We start from the raw sequence: 18,049 nt of genomic DNA, 5'->3' as shown, positions 1-18,049 counted from the left end.
TAGACGTTTGCTGTGTATGTCTTTAACCACTGGTTTTAAACCAATTCTGAATTGAAGAGAGCCTAGGTGCCTCCATTTGTGAAACTGGACTTCAAAACTTTCTAGTGCCATTGACAGTTGCACCTTAATGGTGCCACGTGACCGACTGGATGACACACTTGGTCTGCAAAAGGTTATGGTCCTTAAACAGCACCTCTGGAAGGAAATAAGAACATTTACAGTGGACTCGACTCTGGCTACACGGATATTCCACTTACACGAAATGGCTATACCATGAGTTTTTTACAAGTAATGTATCTAACAATCCTTGCCTGCAACACATGATTTTACCGCAGCAAAGTGCAGGACGCAAGTATTTGCTTTGTTTTTGACTACTAAATATTGGCTTTGTAAATCGACAAGTGCTTAAAAAAATGAATATCAGACATTTTTAAATTTTTTAAAGTGACGATACCAATTCATGTAATGCAAATAAAAATGCACTTCAACGTATATGAAGCATGGGCTTCATATGGGCTTCAACGTATATGAATACATATGCAAAATTGTAGGGGGGGGCGGGCTTAGATATTTTAACCATGGTTTAGCATGATATTTTCCCCATGAACACCAATTTCAGGACAGATTAGAGTCATTACGATTGGACATTTTCAATCACTTATTCATTAATGACTGGAGAAGAAATATTTTTACATTTTTGCAAAGAAAAAGGTACTAAAAACAAGGAAGTTCTAATTTCTAAGAGGGGGCTCCAGTCCCCCTTGCCCCCCTATATGGGCGCCCTTTATATGAAGTTAAAGACATCAATAATCGTAATGGCAGATACATCTCTGCATCTCACGCGTAGTGTGAGGCTGGCAGGTAGTAGAACCTGAACAAAGCTATAATGTTTGATAAAGTACATTTTGTTTCTTTTATTCCCACTTATTATGCAAAGAAGAGAGGATACTACAACAATCTACTACCATAGAAAAAATTTTCAAACACAAAAACACGATCTTGGAAAGAAAAATTATTTGCCAATGTTATTAACAATAATTTTCCTACAGATAGAGCTTGGGACGAATCCCAAGCTGAAAGTGCAAAATTTTCTTCCTTTTCCATTTGAAGAAATGCTGTTGTCTGGCAAAAAAACAAAACGCTTTTTCAAAGACGAAAGGGAGCGAAGAAAAGTGAATGTTCCATCGGGTCTCCGTATATACAGCCGAAAAGTAAGATCATTCGACACCAACTTCTGCTGCTGGTTAAAATTAGGATAATGGTTAGATTTAGGATTTTAATATGATGAACCACAATTCTCAAGCTTGTAATAGAAGCTGTTCATGCAGCAGCAGCTTATCCTATTCATAATGATAGATGATGATTATTATTTTTTAAGTTCACAAGATTTTTATTGAAACTCCAAAAAATACCACCTCAAGTTACTCTATTTTGGTTGATATATTTTTTAATCTAAAATTTAAAATAAAACTTAATTAAAAGAGACTGGAAAAAAAATTCTCAGAGGAGGGGTAAGTGTGTCTAAGCTCTGAGTTTATGTAGATAATGTCTTGATGAAGAATTATGTAATTTTTTTTAAATCCTGAAAAACAAATTTTTTTCTTTCCAATTTTTAGAAAGCAAAAAAGCTCCTAAACACTTTTTGATAGATAAATTAATTTAGTTATATTTTAAATGCTTAAAACATAGTTTAATGAAATTCTAGCTAGTATAGTCAGTAAAGTATAATATATGTTTTTCTTTTTTCTTTATTTATTTATAAATGAAAAATCAAATGATTAGAATAGCTATAATTCATTAAATTGATTCTAAAATTTTGTTGTATTACAAAAGATGTTAGTTTGTGGACAAAACAATCACTACTTGTCTTTTTTTGTACCTAATTTTACTCTAGATTGTCCAACTAAGTACTACATACAGTAAACTAGCGGTTATTGGTGGTCGGATTATCCGCAGTTCAGATTATCCATAGGCAAGGGCAGATACAAGGGAGGGGTGATCGCCCCTCCCTTGAGGGAACCTGCACCGGAAATTTTTCTGAATTGAAGTCCTAAAATGCAAGTGTAGATCCTTTTTGATGATTTTAAGGAAAAGAATAGGGCTCAAATCTGCTTTCCTGAGACTTTTTGAAATTGACGTTTCAAAAGGGCAATTTTAGACAATCTTTGGCGATGTTAGGAGAAGTTCGGAAGCCTATTCCCAGACATTTTGCAAAATGTAAGTCTTAAAGGCACGAGTTAAGACATCTCGAGTTATGTTAGAGCAGCGGTTCCCAACCTGCGAGCACCTTCCAAAATCTGTACGAGTTTAGCGAACCCCTTGTGCACCAAGTACTGACAAGCAACCCCCACCACCTCCACCACCACACAGTAAAGTTTGGGTTCTTTTCTTTGTTCTTTTTTTTCTTCAGAAACAGAAATAATAATTGCAAAATATAGAAGTACAACCATTTCTACAAGCCCACTCTGAAAAAATTCTTATTGGAATAGTTGTGGAACAAAGAATTTCAAAGTTTGGCTCAAATGTCTTTTCTGACAGTTTCAGTCTTGCATCAGGTTCAGCATTTAATTACCTTCTGCATTTATCTCAAAATACTGAAATTCATTTTTCCCAGGGAAACTAGTCCAAAAAGGATAACAAAATTTGAAATGTCTTTTTATCTAGAAAAATATATTTTAGAGAAAATGTCTCAGATAAACTTAATGATTTATTTATTTCTTCTTTTTTCTTCCAGTAAAATTCAGTTGTTTGATAAGGATACTCTGTGTACATTATTTATTTGAGTGCTAAAGAATCTTTTTTCCTTGATGCGGAATTAAATGCGTATTTTCTTATTATTTCCTTTTATTTAAAAAAAAATAGAAACATCTGTGAAATTAACTCTAATTATTATATAAATGGTAAATTTTATCAACAAATATATTTTTTTTGCTCACTTATTACAAGATAGTTATTCTGCGCAAATTCCATGAGTTCCTTTCATACATAGAGGCAAATTTTCTTTTAAATTCTATAAAAAAATTTACAATGTTCCTCACTATAGCAACAAACAGCAGCGCCGTTGCACTTATTGTGTCACTCGCATTTTCGGTGAAGCCTAGAGAAGTGCAATAGCTCTTCGTCGCACGCAAATGGTAAAGAAACTAAACATAGAAAATTAAGTAAAGATGTTTCAAACAATCTCATATGGTCCATATAATGTTTCCATCAAGTTCAATCAAATCTTCCAATCAAACGGAGAAAACTGAACATTCCCATGCTTTCATCTAAATACATTGCGTTCAAAAGTTGAACTTTTTTGGTATGAGCTTAAATCTATGATGCTCATCGAAAACGGTGAAAACCCTTGCCTTGTAAGGACAGACTTAATTCCTCAAATTTACAAAATAGAATATCAGCCAGTGTTGTAATTTTTGTATCTGAAAAGTATTGAATGTGCAAGAGACAAATGAATAAATAATGAGTAAAAAACGCTGGAACTTTAGACTTCATCTCAAGCAAATGTGTTAATTTCCGCCATTACAATAAAAAATATGCAAACCCCCTTTGTACCTCTCGCGAACCCCCAGGGGTTCGTGAACCACTGGATGGGAAACGATGTTAGAGGAAAGAATAGGTTCAATGACTACTAGTGGTAGTTTTTCGAAATTGAAGTTTTAAAACAGTGCAAGTTTTGATGTTCTTCAATGATGTCAGGATGGGGGGGGGGTTTGAATTACAAAATTGAAGTTATAAAAAGCAATTTTAGAATACCTCTTCCAGCAGAAAAGGAAAGGAGTACTTTCGGGAAACTCCTTGGCTAATCTCTATGTTTTAGTTGCTTTAGATAAAAATCCTGTATCATTCCCCCTCCCCACACACAAGCATGTATAAATCAGATACGCAGTAACACGTTTGTTAAAAAATCAACCGCCCTCTCCTTGGAAACTTTCTGGATCCATCCTTGTCCACAGGTCTAATCACAGTTTTTTTAAAAAAACTTTTATGATTGTGTTAGTGTTCACTTTTAGATTTTTTACATACGTTTTTAATATTCAATGTTAGTAGATGCAATGTTTTCAGCTATAGTTTTAAAGTATGTGTGAGTGTGTAAAACTTTTTTAGCTATTGTAAACCCTAAGTCTCGTTTTTCACCTATTATTCGGATTATCTGCAGTTTTCTATTATTCGTGGTTATGGTACCACCCCATTCTGCAGATAATCCCAAATTTACTGTATCTTTGTTTCTGTGTCCTTCGCATTTGGAATGTCCAGTCATTAACTTAGTAATCTTACACACAATTCAAGTCTTATAATTTTACTAAATATCTTTTTTTTGTCTGTATGTAACTTTCATTCAAAGCTTTGCAATAATTGCATGGAATATTGAATAATTTGAAGTTGAAGTTGAATAAGAGTCTTTAGACTCCAGGTTGGTTAGAGGGCTGCATGAAATTGAATAATTTTAGTTTGTTTTTTGTAGAGTGTTTATTTCCCTTTTAGATTTTATGCATTAATTTAAAGCTGAATTTTATTGAAGGATTATAGCAAATGTATTTAGCTAAATCTTAATATAATGAATAACAAAATATAAAAAAGATAATAATAATGATCTTGTGTCCCCTGAAAATATTGATAATCTCATCTGCAAACAATATTTTTGTTTTAGAGGTACAGCAATTGAATGATGTATGCATTTTTTTCACTTCCATGCTAGTTTTAGCCAAACTTGTGAACTGCCACTGTACCTTAGCTTCCAAAGGGTCCGAAAAACAACACCCTCCTTTTTGTGACATTTTTGAGGTTCAAAACAGAGAGTGCAAGAGGAGGAAAACATTTGGTCCCACAAGACAATTGTTCTTAATCCCTTATTCTGATTTCTTTCCAGGTTTGTTAAGAAGAGAAAACTGATCTGTGTATGAACTAAATACATCTGTATTTGTTAATGCTGTTTACAATACAATGGTATTTTACTTTAACATTAGTCATTTTTCTCATTGATTCACTCATAGAAATTTCACTGTAATATCATAGCTCATCAAGTGTTAATGGTTCTGCCCCCTTCTTCCCTGCCTCCCTTCTCCCCTCCCCCATCCTTAGCTTTGAGCAATTCCCCAGAAAATTATGGTTTTGCCTCTGCAATTATTGAATGTATCCAAAATGTTTCAGAAAAGGTTTACAGTTGCCCTGACTAATGATATTTATCTTAAAGAATCTAAAAAAATAATTCATTTATATATAATGTATAACCTATTTCTGCTTTTAATTCCTAGCAAAAGAAATGTTCTCAAGCTCTAGCCAGTAAAATATTCATGCCTGGACGAGTTCTTGTCATTGCAACAGATTTGCAAGAAAACATTCCTTGTGTTTTGTTAAACATTGATAAAGAAAATAAGTGTAAAGTTCTTGCAATCTCAGAGAAGAAGTCTCAGGGATCTCCTGAAGAAAACAAAGTATTGCCATGGACAAAACAGATATTTTATCCAAATGAAAAGCAGCCTAATGTTACAACTATCACTTTTGAAGATGTGCAAGTAATAACAAACAAGACATTAAGAATTCAGGAAAATGAAATCCTTAAAGAATGGAAAAAGTTTTGAATTAACGTAAGCCAAATTAAGTATATTCTTTTGTATTTTTCATTTATTAGTTTTAATTTGTTGAGTTCCCTATCAGACATGGGGGACAAGTGGGGACTCAATCCCCCCTCCCCTCCCCTAAAAATTAGAACTGCCTTGCTTTTAGTACTTTTTTTTTTTTTTTTTTTTTGCAAAAATGTAAAAACATTTATTCTCCTGCCATTAATAAGTTATTAAAAATGTCAAATTTTAATAAGTCTAACCTGTACTGAAATTAGTTTCTATGTGGAAAATATCCTGTTAAACCATGGGGAAAATATCTGAGCTCCTCCCCCCCCCCCCCACCTAAAATGTTGCATATGGGCACCCATTCTATCAAAAGATGAAAATTTAGGTACTCTTCCATTATGAGAACTATAATAATTTTAATGGTGGTTGGAGACATGTTTACTTTCTAAACTGGAAAAAAAAATCATTTGCTCTGCTGCCATGTTTGCTCTTCATCCTTTAATTTTTTGAGGAAAATTTCATTGTTTTCTAATGACTTGAAGCATTTATTTTGCCTTATTATTTTTATTTCAATGGAGCTTTAAATGTTTTATAAGTTGAAGATTTTTTTAATGAAACTTCTCATATTATTTAATGACTTGCTTTTTTATTCAATGTATTATTTGACATTTTCATGTCTAAGTTTAATTATTTTGCAATTTATTTCTCATTTTAACAAAAATGTTAGATATTCAAGATATTTTGAGTCCAAGATTTATCTTCCATGCTTATTGCATGTTTCCATTGCTTACAGGGGATCCAATCCTGGTTATACTCTCAGTTCTGCATTTCAAGAGCTGTGTTCTTTATGTGAAGCAAATCTAAGTGGCTTCTCATCTGCCAACATAAATTTCAAAGATATGGCATTAGTTGAGGAAGCTTTGCAGCTGGAAAATTTAGAAAGATCATTTGAAGGGTTTACATGCATAAAGTGTCCTCTGTTTTCAAAACATGTAAGATTTTATTCTTGATTTATTGAAAGAGAAAAGAAAGAGTTTAGATGACTGTGTGATCAACATAATGATTTTTTTATTTCTCTTTTCAGTTTTACGAGATTTCCACTCAAGAATACCTGTCAGAAAGAATTCATTCTTATAAACATAAGCTATCACATGAAGGTCTCACTCTTCATCCTGAGTATGAGATGCGTAAAAATGTAAGTTTTCTGCTGTTATCTAAGATGATTGAGAAAGTTTATATTGTAACAATATCTTGTAACAATTGTACAAGATATTGTAACAATATCTTGTCTTGAAAGTACTATATTTAACGAATATGTGATTAAGACTCATAAAAGATTTAAGAATAATTTTTTCATGGCAGATGACCTTGGAGATGGCAGATGACCTTGAAGCAAAAACACAATTTGTATTATTTATGTAGGTGGAAATAGAGATCCTAAATAGGGAGAGATTGGACAACTTCAGAGCGGCGGCCATCTTATGTCCAAAGAAGCTCACTGCCCGTAGGACCGTAGTGCATCTTCTGCCCCAAATATCACTGTACATTGTATTGAAAAAATTAGAAGCTAGTTTTGATATTATGAAATGAAATGTGCAGATCACAAATATATCTTTGTTTTCTATCTTTATGGACAAATTTTTTAGAAAAAAAATTTTCTTTGTAAGCGCTATGACGATACGAAACGATTGCCGACGGATTTCCAGACTATGAACTCACTTAGTTAAATGAAAGTATGAGGAGAAAAAAAAATAAGTCTCTACTTAAAAGATTCAATGTCCTATATTCCGTGGGAAAGCTAAAAAATCACACAGCGCAGCATTTCGAGCTGACAACACTTGGACTAAACATGGCGGATAGCAGCGCGCCGTTGTCCAATCTCTCTGTATATAGGATCTCTAGGTGGAAGCAGCCAGAAAGCGCCGAATAGGAAGAGGCACATTATTGCTGATCTCTGTTACAAAATAATAACAAACAACCTAATTACAAATAGTGTTTCCGATTCAAGATCAGCTGCCCTCTCTGTAATCAAGCTTTATCATCAATTTTAATTTTCATGTGTCACTTATAATATTATTTATGCATGCATGTACATTCTATTATTTGTTATCAGAGGTCAATTCAGAGGCAAATTGGTTCCGCTTTGCAACTCCCTTACAAAGTTCCTAAAATCGGCCACTTCACAAAATTTCATATCTTAAAATTAGACCTTTCATAAAACTTCAGTTGTAAAAACAGTTCTCTCATTTCTTTTAAGCTTAATAAATTTGTCTGCAATCAAAACATCAGTAAAAAAAACATCCAGCATCTGATTCATTCCCAGGGAAGTCTTTTAGCCCAAAGAGATTTCATATTAGATTTCTGATAGCTAAACATGCTGTATATGATATGGCAGAATTTTTTTCACATAAAGGAAAAGGTTCACAAATATTTCATTTTTTCACAAAATGCAGATCTAAAAATAAGAACCTGGATCAACTCCTGATTATTATCAGAGTGTCTACCCATCTGAGAAGGCTGAATTGCCTGGGTTCTCGACTTTTGCGTGTGTTCCATAATGTTGACCTAAAATAGCATATGATTTGTGAGCGTTTATTAGCAGACCTGATGGCCTGATCAGGGAGGCTGTAGACTTGTGACTTCAGGCATGAGATATTTCCTCCAATCTGCAATTTTTTACTTTTTTGCCATTTTCCTTTTTTTCCCAAATTTTGTTACTTCACTATGTTTCCCCATGGTTTCTTTCCTTTCTATAGTGCATGTAAAATGCACAGAATTTAACTTTAACTATATGTACATGCAGGGGTGGCAAATAGGGGGGTCAAGAGGGGGCAGTCGCACCCCCAAATTTTTTGAGCAGAATGATAGAAAATGGGTAAATTCCATTTATGTAAATGGGAAATGATTGTTCATTTTAAAAAATCTCGCTGCTTCTCAGTACTTATTTGATGAAACTTGACGCAAGAGCAAGTGTTTTTTATTATTTGGATGATAAGTTAGAAATTCATGAAGTATTTTCAGCCTTTTCAGAACAGAGAAAACTGATGGAGAACCATGATTGATCTTAACTAAAGAAGAAATTTTCTCATATAGGCTAAATATTTCATACTTGTGTGCTCAGTGTAACGATGGTTTATCCAATATGAGAAGACCGTGCAAATTGGTGTGGCTGCATAGTTTTTACAAGAAAATTCCTTGATATTTTACATTAACTTTTTCGCTCATATTTTAAGTGTATGTTTATTTAATGAGTGTTCATCGCTTTCATCTGCTAGAAACACGTTTCAGCTACTCAATGCATCATATGCTTTCATAGAAACTTCTTAAAAAAGCATGTGATTACCTTTTATGGTGCTCTATAACTATGCAATCTCGGAGTGACACAAGATGATCTTCAAGAGTTAAAACCATAAAAACATTTCTTGATAACTTCAAAGCAGTGATTCAATGACTGGAAGAGCTATTGTAAAATGTTTCTTTCAATGGTGAAAAAGCTCATGTCCTATGTATGGCTTCGTTTGAATTTTTATTGAATTTGTTTGTATTATGGAGAGTTTTTGAAAATGCTTTAATCTATCAAACCATCTTCAATCCGCTACCCTTAATTTTCGGACTATTCAAGCCACAGCTCAATTGGCAGTTGAAACTGAAGATAAATTTTATAGACGCATATTTCAACGAAGCGTGTAACTTTAAAAAAAAAAAATTCTTACTCTGAGCCGATTTTAAAAAGGCGCAGAAAAGAAAAAAGAAAAAACAAGAAGAGGTGACAAAAATCCATATGCTGATGTGATCTGTGAATTTAAAAATTGATTTAATATTTTGTATGATATAATAAGTTCAATTTCTAATGAAATTAGCACAAGAATTGATGATGATTACTTTTCTGTATTGCTATCTCTGTATTATCTGAATTGGATTATGAAAACAAAAATAAATGTTTCAATTATGAGTAAAATTTTTAGCATGAGGCAAGAAACAAGCAATATACATAGGACAGACCGGTTATCCCATCCAGAGATTGCAGTTTTGCCCTTGTTTTGGACTCATCAGTCTTTAATAGGGAATAACAGAGCTAGAAGCAGATGTCATCTCATTGAAGCTGAGAGCGCGAACGAGACTAGATTATTCTATGATGAAATATTAAGCCCTTCACAATTTTTGAAGTTACCTGGGTGATTTTGAAGAGCAAGATATGAAAAGTGTTTTCATACATAACTTTATTTCAATATTTCAATTATTTTTTAACTATTCCAATCAGCTCAGCTAGTCGAGAGAGATTTTATGTCTCAGGAGGTTAGAGAATTACTTTCCAAGCACAATGAGCAAAAAAAAAAAATCTTTTTAGCTATATTAGCAAAACAGCACGACACTGAGCACCGACACTGTAACACGATACCTTGCTCTTCCGAATTCAAAAATCATGCATTAAAACTTAACCAAAAGGCATAAAAACTTTAGTATCAAGATGTTTTTATGATAACTTATTATAAAATGAATCAAAATTTAAATTGTTTCTAAACACTATTTTTTATTAAACCCATTTTATGACCACTTCCTGTTGGCTAATGTGTGTTTAGTACCTCACGGGGGTTCCTATTTAAGAAACTCGACCCCCCCAATGCTGAAATGCCGCCCCTGTGTATATGTAAAGTGTATTTATGTTACTGACATTTCCATGTTCATTAAGGCAGGGTCCCTAACCTTTTTTAATCAAGGGCCACATTTTAAATTTTTAGAGGGAAAGCGGGCCAAAAATCCAACAATATTTCAGGCTAAATGGTCTAGTTTACACTACCCCCCCCCCCCCCTGCACTCATGAGTGTTTTTTTTTTTCATACATATAATTAATCTTTCGGTGGTAGTTTTTGAGATTTTCAGGTCTTATTTTTCTTAAAAAATGCTTAAAAGAAAAGATATCATTTTTTTTTTTGCAGTGTGTAAGCTTTCTACAGGCCAAACAAAAACAGTTTGCAGGCCGTAAGTTGGAGACCGCTGTATTAAGATGGGTTAAACTGAAGTGAATATAAACTTTCCAAAGATGAAGGCCTTTTTGGAAAAAGGCCAATGGCTTAAAGAAAGCAAAAAGTATTCTGAATCTAATAATGATGCAAGCAGTTTAAATAAAAATAATTCTAATTGTGAAATTCATTTAAGTTTAAATTAAATAAAAGGCATATTATTCTTATGGGCAGTTTTATACTTGAATAATTTAAATGTTCTCTAACAATTATGATTAATTTTTGTAATTTTGAATGATATTTTGCAGACGTTGCTTACTTTTTACTTCATCTTTTTCAAATCTTATTTTTATCTGTTAGGTTTTAAAAACACTTGGGTACATAGATGCAGAAGACAATGTCCAATTAAAAGGATCTGTAGCAAGGGAAATGAGCAACCACGAGCTCCTAATCACAGAATTACTTGTGAAATCTGTTTTCAGTGATTGTCCTCCTGAAGAAGTTGCTGCATTGCTATCATGCATGGTTTTTCAACAGAAATGTGATGATTCTAATTTAGAACTGCCAAGTCAATTGAAAGCTGTAAGTATTACTTTACTGATTTGGTATGGCCCTTTGAGAAGAGCTGTAGAAATTGTTTAAAAAAAACCGAAATCCAAGGCTCTACTTTAAGCAAGCCAAACGATTTTAAATAATTTAACTCAAGAATAAAATCAAAAATTGAAGTTTAATGTAATTTATTTTCAAATCGAAAATTAACTATTGTATGTTACCATGGTTACATTGGAAAGTTCTTTCTATAGTGTTTGGTTTTGGAAAAATGTATTATTTTACTTTTTGAAACCAAAAATGATGCGCCAAATTTTGTGACTAGTGTATAATGTACATCACCACATACATCTTTTTGATTTCTTTGACTTTTTTTCTTAATAAATACAGTTGTTGTCTTAATAGCGACTAATAAACTAGTAGTCATATTACTAAGTTTTCAAATCTTCCAAAAATATGAAGATATCCTGAAAAAATAAATTAATCATGCAGAGTAATCTTTAACCGTAAATATACATGTGAACCAAATGACCTTTAAATTTACTACCACGGGCTAAGCCGTGCGGGTATCGCTAAACTATTAAGCATTGCTTCACCAAAAAAATTTCATAATGTGATGTAAAACCAACATGCAATACAAATGCTTATGAATCAAGTCGAACTTGATTTTGTAATATACTACAGATACAGAAACATGGGAGGAAAGGGTTTCAAAAAGTCAACTATGATTTCTTACGTTTCCATTATAGTCCTATAAGCTTGTTTTTCTCTGATCAAAGTTTGTGCCCCATCATAGGTACATATCCTATCATTGGTGCATTTTCCTTACATAAGAAAAATCAACATTTATAACACATTTTTGGTTAATTCACATTGATAACCTCATTTGAATCAGTTTTGTTGAAAAGACATCAGTCAACTTACGAATAGGGCTCGACCGATGGCATTTTTTGGCCGATGGGCCGATGCCGAATGTTGGCCAATTGTTCAAGGATGGCCGATGGCCGATAGTTTTCCTCCAAATGGCCGATGGCCGAAGGCCGATGCCGTTGGCCGATGGCAAAAAAAAAAAAAAAATCAAACAGAAATAAATTGATAAAATTATCAGGGATTTAAAGGATCTTTGATTCATTCACTTTATTTCCTTTCTACGAATAAGGAATTGCAATCACAAAAAAAAATCAGATTTTGGCCTAAATTTCTGTTTTACGATCACCCAATTTAATCTTCACAAGATTTTTCAGCACATCTGTATATGCATATGTACTTAAGAATATATAGATGACCGAAATATCCATTTTGAATGTCTCCTCAGTTAATTATCACAAATTCTCTTGTGATCTCTTCATGTGCGTAAACTTGTGTCACTCAAAAACGTTATGAAATAGTAAGTTGAAAACTCATACGTACGTAGTATGATCTAAAGTTCGAGGACAAGTTGTATAAAACATTACCCTGAATAATTCACATTACCGAAGCACATCTATCTACAAAATAGTCGCCTCGAACGACTATGCACTTCTGCCAACGTTCGTATAGCTTTTAGAACCACTCCTGTAAGGCATCTTGCGCTGCTGCTTTAACTTCATCGTGGGGAAGAAGGCGACTTTCATGTCGAGGATGCACGGTTCGATTGGTCAATACTCTGATATGACAAACAAATAACGTTTCATCGGACTCAGCTCCATGTGACTTTTACCGGTTCCCAGCAAAAAAACATTTGCATGGACGCCGCTTTCTTCCGTCAGGAGAAGATAAAGCTGCATTATAGAAGACTCATCGAAAAATGGCTTTCAGGAGTGCTTCCAAAAGTTATATGAACACTGGCAGAAGTACATCGTCCCTCAAGGTAACCTTTTGAAGGTGGATGTGCTTCGGTAATGTGAACTATTCTGGGTAAGGTTTTATACAGCTTGTCCCGGAACTTTTGGATCGTACTACGTACAATCTTTATACTTTATAGAGTGTAGCTATGCTTCTCCTTTTTTACTGCTGTATGATGAAAGAGAAAGAACAGCAGCTAAAAAAAAAAGAAAAAAAAAGGAAGAAAAACAAAGAGATTGTTTAATAACCAATTGATTTGTTTGTTTTTTAATTGAATATTTACTAAGATTTCAGTAATATTGTACTAATGTATGGATTTAGGTACATTAAACATAGTTAAAAAATATTAAATTATGTTGATTAATCATTAAAAAAAATAAGAATAAAACTATGAAACCGTTAACAAATTACGCAATTAAAGTGGAAAGATTGCACGTAGACATTTTTTACTCATCAAATTAAGCAAAAAAAGTAACAGATAAAGTTCAATATTTAATCATAATAGGAATATTTTTATACTTATTTAAAATTTATGAATAGAAAAGTTTGCATTTTTCATAAAAGCCATAACGGTGACATAAATTTTGCTGAAAAAAATAGCCATGAAAAGAGCGATGTTTTTAAAACGCAGCTACAATAAACAAACTCAATATTTACACCAAGTTAATAACTGAATACATATACTACTTGATCTGATGTTTGCACACATAATATTGAAAATTTGATTGTTTAATCTTTTATGAAGCTTTACAAATAAGTTCAAATTAAATTTTTGAATTTAACAATAGTTTTCTGAAATTTAAAAAATTGCATAAAAGAAAATCCTTGAAACTTTTCCATAAAAAACGAAAATAACTTATTCATTGATTTTATATAAATACATAAAAATAGTTACTTACAACAAAAAAAAATCGATCGCTATTAATGATGCAAAAAAGATGGCGCATTACGAAATATAGGTGAAACAAGTATGAGAAATATGCAAAATGACATTTCTTGACTAAAATAAATAATTGCTTAATATTTAAGAAATGCTTGAAACCTCGAGAGAGGGTTAGGGAAGGGGTCACTCTCTGGTTTTGGAGTAATTCACACATCGGCTCCAACCTCGGCCTAAATTTTTTAGTAAAGAACTGCTAAAACCAAAGCCTCTGAAGAGTTTCTGAATCTATTTCAGCACTTCCGAAGAAAAAATTAAATAGTCCCTTCGATTTCCGAATTATGTCACCATTCAGAACGTGTTTAAACAATTTCTTACATTAATGCTCTAAATTCCTTGTAAACAATAGACAAAGTTTTTTTAAAAAAATCTCTAATTTTATGAATGGTGTTAGTTTTAAACAACTCAGAAGTACAACTAGAGTTTAATTTCAGAAATTGAGGGAGTAGAAGGTGGAGCACGCAAGTGTTCTCGGAAATTCAAAAAATAAGACTTCAAAATAATCATAAACATTGAACGGAAAAATCCTTTCAAAACTTGCACTTGAGTTTGTTTTGACCTGCAGTGGCGGATTTAAAATATAGCAAATGTTGCAATTGCGCGAGAGGCCAAATAACCATAGGGGCACCGTAGGAGTTACAAAACTGCTTATGATAAATGTTTTACAACTTGTGTGATAGAGAAATAGGGCCCCATATTGTATTTCGACGGACCTCAAACTTGTAACTCCGCCGAAGCGATACAGAAAAGACTGCATTACTGTGATTCATATTACAAATATCGAAAAATTAAAAATTACCATCGGCTCAACGGGAATCTAAAAAAATGACTCAAAAACCGGTTTTGCCATCTCATATTTGTTTCCATGGTCTCCAATTCGGCAATATATCACCAAATGATCGTCAGTCTGAGACGCTTTATTAGTTTTGCATTGAAATAAGTAATTAATAGCCACAAAAAATAAGTAAATAGGCTTTTCAGAACACCCGATCGAAAACAAAAAGGAAAGTGCACAACTGGAACGTACGCACACCCCACATGCGAAAATTTATCCTTCTACAGCTTAGCATTTTTGAGTTATGACTTATGAGAGATACATACGTACATCCAGCTGCAAGAAACAAAGCAATAATTAACTTGTTTGGTACCTGAATGCAGTATTAAAAACTCTTTCAAAGGGGACTAAAATAGAAAGTCATACTGAAATTTAAGTAAATAATTTTATATGAAAAAAATAACTCCCTTTACTTTGCATTAAAAAGTAAAACATCAAAGGGCTTTTTTTTTTTCCGAAAACATCGGCCAATTCCATCGGCTTTTCGATGTTTTTTAAGGCCGATGGACCGATGTTTCCTGCAAGTTAGCATCGGCCGCCGATGCCGATGGCGATGGATAAATTGTTGAACCATCGGGTCCGATGCATCGGCCAGGCCGATGCATCGGTCGAGTCCTACTTACGAACAGTGTTGATTTATGCCCTTTTAGCAAAACGTGATTTATTTATTCTTTCCACATAATGTTAAATGCTTCAGTCACATAATTTTGCAATTTTACTTATTATACAGTTGTGTTTAATAAGCATTAAACTAAAAAATAAAAAACAACGATGAATTGCACAAAATGGCAGACTTTTGTCGGATGTCTTTTCATAAGCTCACTTATTTTGCATTGGAAAATGGGTTCCTTGTAACCTCAAAACAAGTGTCTGCAGTAATTTGCCATTTGTGCAATTCAACATTGTTATTTCTTTTTTACTTTTCAAGCACAAAGGCATTGTTTCAACTTCAAGCATTAAAATGTTTTATGTTTCTGCAGAAAATTGAAGAGATAAGACAAGTGGCTATGGAAATAGCGTATACACAAGGGCGTGCTGGAATTGCAGAACCCCATTTTGTTGAGCAGTACAACTTCCACTTAACTAATGTAGTATATGAATGGGCCAAAGGAACTGTAAGTATTTAATCCCTAAAATATGTAATTGATTTATTCAATGAAATCTAGTTTTAGTCTGTGTATAATAATATTTAATTTTCAAATAGTTGTGAATCGATTGATGGTTTTGAACAATTTTTGAGACATTAAAATTATGTGTCTTGTTTTAGTTCTATTTTAATTCTTAATAAAGTAAATGCTTCAAAGGTTTGAAAACCCGGGCATTCCAATGGGATTCTTAGGAAGGTCACTGTGACCTTCCAAAAAATTTCCTTCAAATTTTCTCTGCTGATTCGACAAATTTGGAGATTGTATTGCAGTACTGCATTTTCTTTGTTTTCCCCCAAATTCTTATGTATCTCTCTGCTCATAGGGCTAGTGAATGTCTGCCTGAAATTGCAAGGCTAATACAGATCTAACTGTTTGGGGGAAAATACAACTGAGAGATAGTGATCAAAAATTTATCAAGGATTTATCAAGGAAAATTTATCATAGATTTTCTGACAGATTCAGTTTTTATATATTTATTATTTATTGGGGGAGGGGGCTTAGTTCATCGTTTGGTGTTTTTTTTTTTTTTTTTTCATTTTAATATAAATATTTATCTTATTTAGTGAATTGCGTTATTTAAAAATTAAACATCAGATTTTTGATTTCAGCAATATTGATTCAGACAACATTTGAAAATTCATTTAGCACTTGTTTTGACCAGTTTGACAAAAAATTTTGAAAAAGAGCCGTGAGATACCCATAATGAAAAACTATCCCCCCCCCCCTCCACCACCTGGGCTTTTGTAAGATTTCATGGTTTATAAAAGAGTACTAACTCTTTTCTGCTAACATATATCTTTTCACTTCAATACAATGTTATTTGCAAAATCATAAATTTGAAAGCAAAATTTGATAAGATTCATTAAGAATTTGGACTTTAAAAGTGTTTTTAAATAGCTTATTTCTTTTTCTTTTTAATAATTAATGTTTCTTCACATTAAATGTAGCTTGCATAGTATAACATTCTGCAAAGCTTGAGTTTCATTCAGTTAATTGAGAATCTTTCCTTCCAAAAAAACTAAGTTTGGGGCACCCTTTTTTGAAAGCCCTGGCATTGTAGAGTCTACATAATCCTTTTTATTTATTTTTTTTCAGGCATTTTCCGAAATAATGCAGAGCACAGATGTCGATGAAGGTATTATTGTAAGAAGTATACAACGTCTTAGTGAATTACTTAAAGATGTTCGCAACGGTGCCTCCTTGGTTGGTGACACAGTGCTTGCAAAAAAGATGGAGGAAGCATCTCACAAAATAAAAAGGGACATTGTTTTTGCTGCAAGTTTATATGTACAATGAATCTGTGATGTTTTTTATGATTTGAGTTTTGTAAATGAGCTATTTAAATTAAATTTGTTGATTATTTTGATTGTATGAAAGTTTCTTATTTATGTATATAACGTATAAAAGTTTCTTATTTATGAATATATTCTCAATTATAGCAAGATTGTTTTTTTTTTCTTTTGTCATTAAGAGATCTTGTCTAATATTTTTCATTTTAGTTATTTCTAATACTCAAACATACCTATACCTACTACAAATTGAAATGTTCTAAAGTGTATGTTTGAGCGTGCAAAACTCGAGAACTTCCCCGCACAGTTTTCTTCTTTACTACTTGAAAAGTTTGTAGACCAGTTTGAAAAAAGTTTACAAAGTGGTTATTTATTTCAATGACATAACTTTCACATAAATTCCCTGATAAAAAAGTGAAAAATCATTGTATTTATAAAAATTCTATATCAATTGAAAGAACCGATTTTTCCGTGTTAGATGGAATTTGTTCTAATCCTATCTACCTTATGTAGAACGGGATTTATGAGCGTTTTTAGCTCCATTTTTCAACATTTTCTTAAATTCCAGTTAGTTATTAGTCTTTCTTATCAACAGCGCCAATATAATGGAACAAATTGTTCTGTAATTTTAATTTTTATACCATCCAAAAGAGCTAATTTTTTCTGAAAAGAATGAAATGTGGCTTATCGTTTGAAGTTCAAAGTTTCTTAAGTAATAGAATAGGAGTTGTAAGTATATGAATTCAAGCTGAAAATTTTTTTCTCAATTCAAGTCATTTATTTTGCTTTCAGCACTATTTTACCCCTTCTGTCAGTAGCAATCTTTTTTTTTTTTTTTTTTTTTTTTTTTTTGAGCGATCAAGATTGCTTATTGCTGTCCCTTTCCCCAAATCCAGGTGTTTATTATTTGAAATCTATTTTCATTATGATTGGTAG

At 32.6% G+C, this 18,049-nt stretch overlaps 1 protein-coding gene across 1 annotated transcript in view; it reads left to right on the top strand.

Moving 5' to 3' along the window:
• Positions 1-17,193, top strand: part of LOC129221292 (SKI2 subunit of superkiller complex protein-like) — a 43,146-nt gene extending 25,953 nt beyond the window's left edge. Inside the window, exons 19-24 of the mRNA XM_054855751.1 lie at positions 5,253-5,572; positions 6,361-6,559; positions 6,652-6,762; positions 10,889-11,110; positions 15,657-15,791; positions 16,920-17,193. Coding sequence (XP_054711726.1) covers positions 5,253-5,572; positions 6,361-6,559; positions 6,652-6,762; positions 10,889-11,110; positions 15,657-15,791; positions 16,920-17,120 — 1,188 coding nt within the window. The 3' untranslated portion in view covers positions 17,121-17,193. The remainder of the gene's footprint in view (positions 1-5,252; positions 5,573-6,360; positions 6,560-6,651; positions 6,763-10,888; positions 11,111-15,656; positions 15,792-16,919) is intronic.
• Positions 17,194-18,049: the final 856 nt, after the last annotated feature.

The sequence above is a fragment of the Uloborus diversus genome, chromosome 4, assembly GCF_026930045.1.
Source record: "Uloborus diversus isolate 005 chromosome 4, Udiv.v.3.1, whole genome shotgun sequence".
Classification (NCBI taxonomy): domain Eukaryota; kingdom Metazoa; phylum Arthropoda; class Arachnida; order Araneae; family Uloboridae; genus Uloborus; species Uloborus diversus.
The sequence above is the reverse complement of the archived record's forward strand: the minus strand, read 5'-3'. Positions and strand labels throughout refer to the sequence as shown.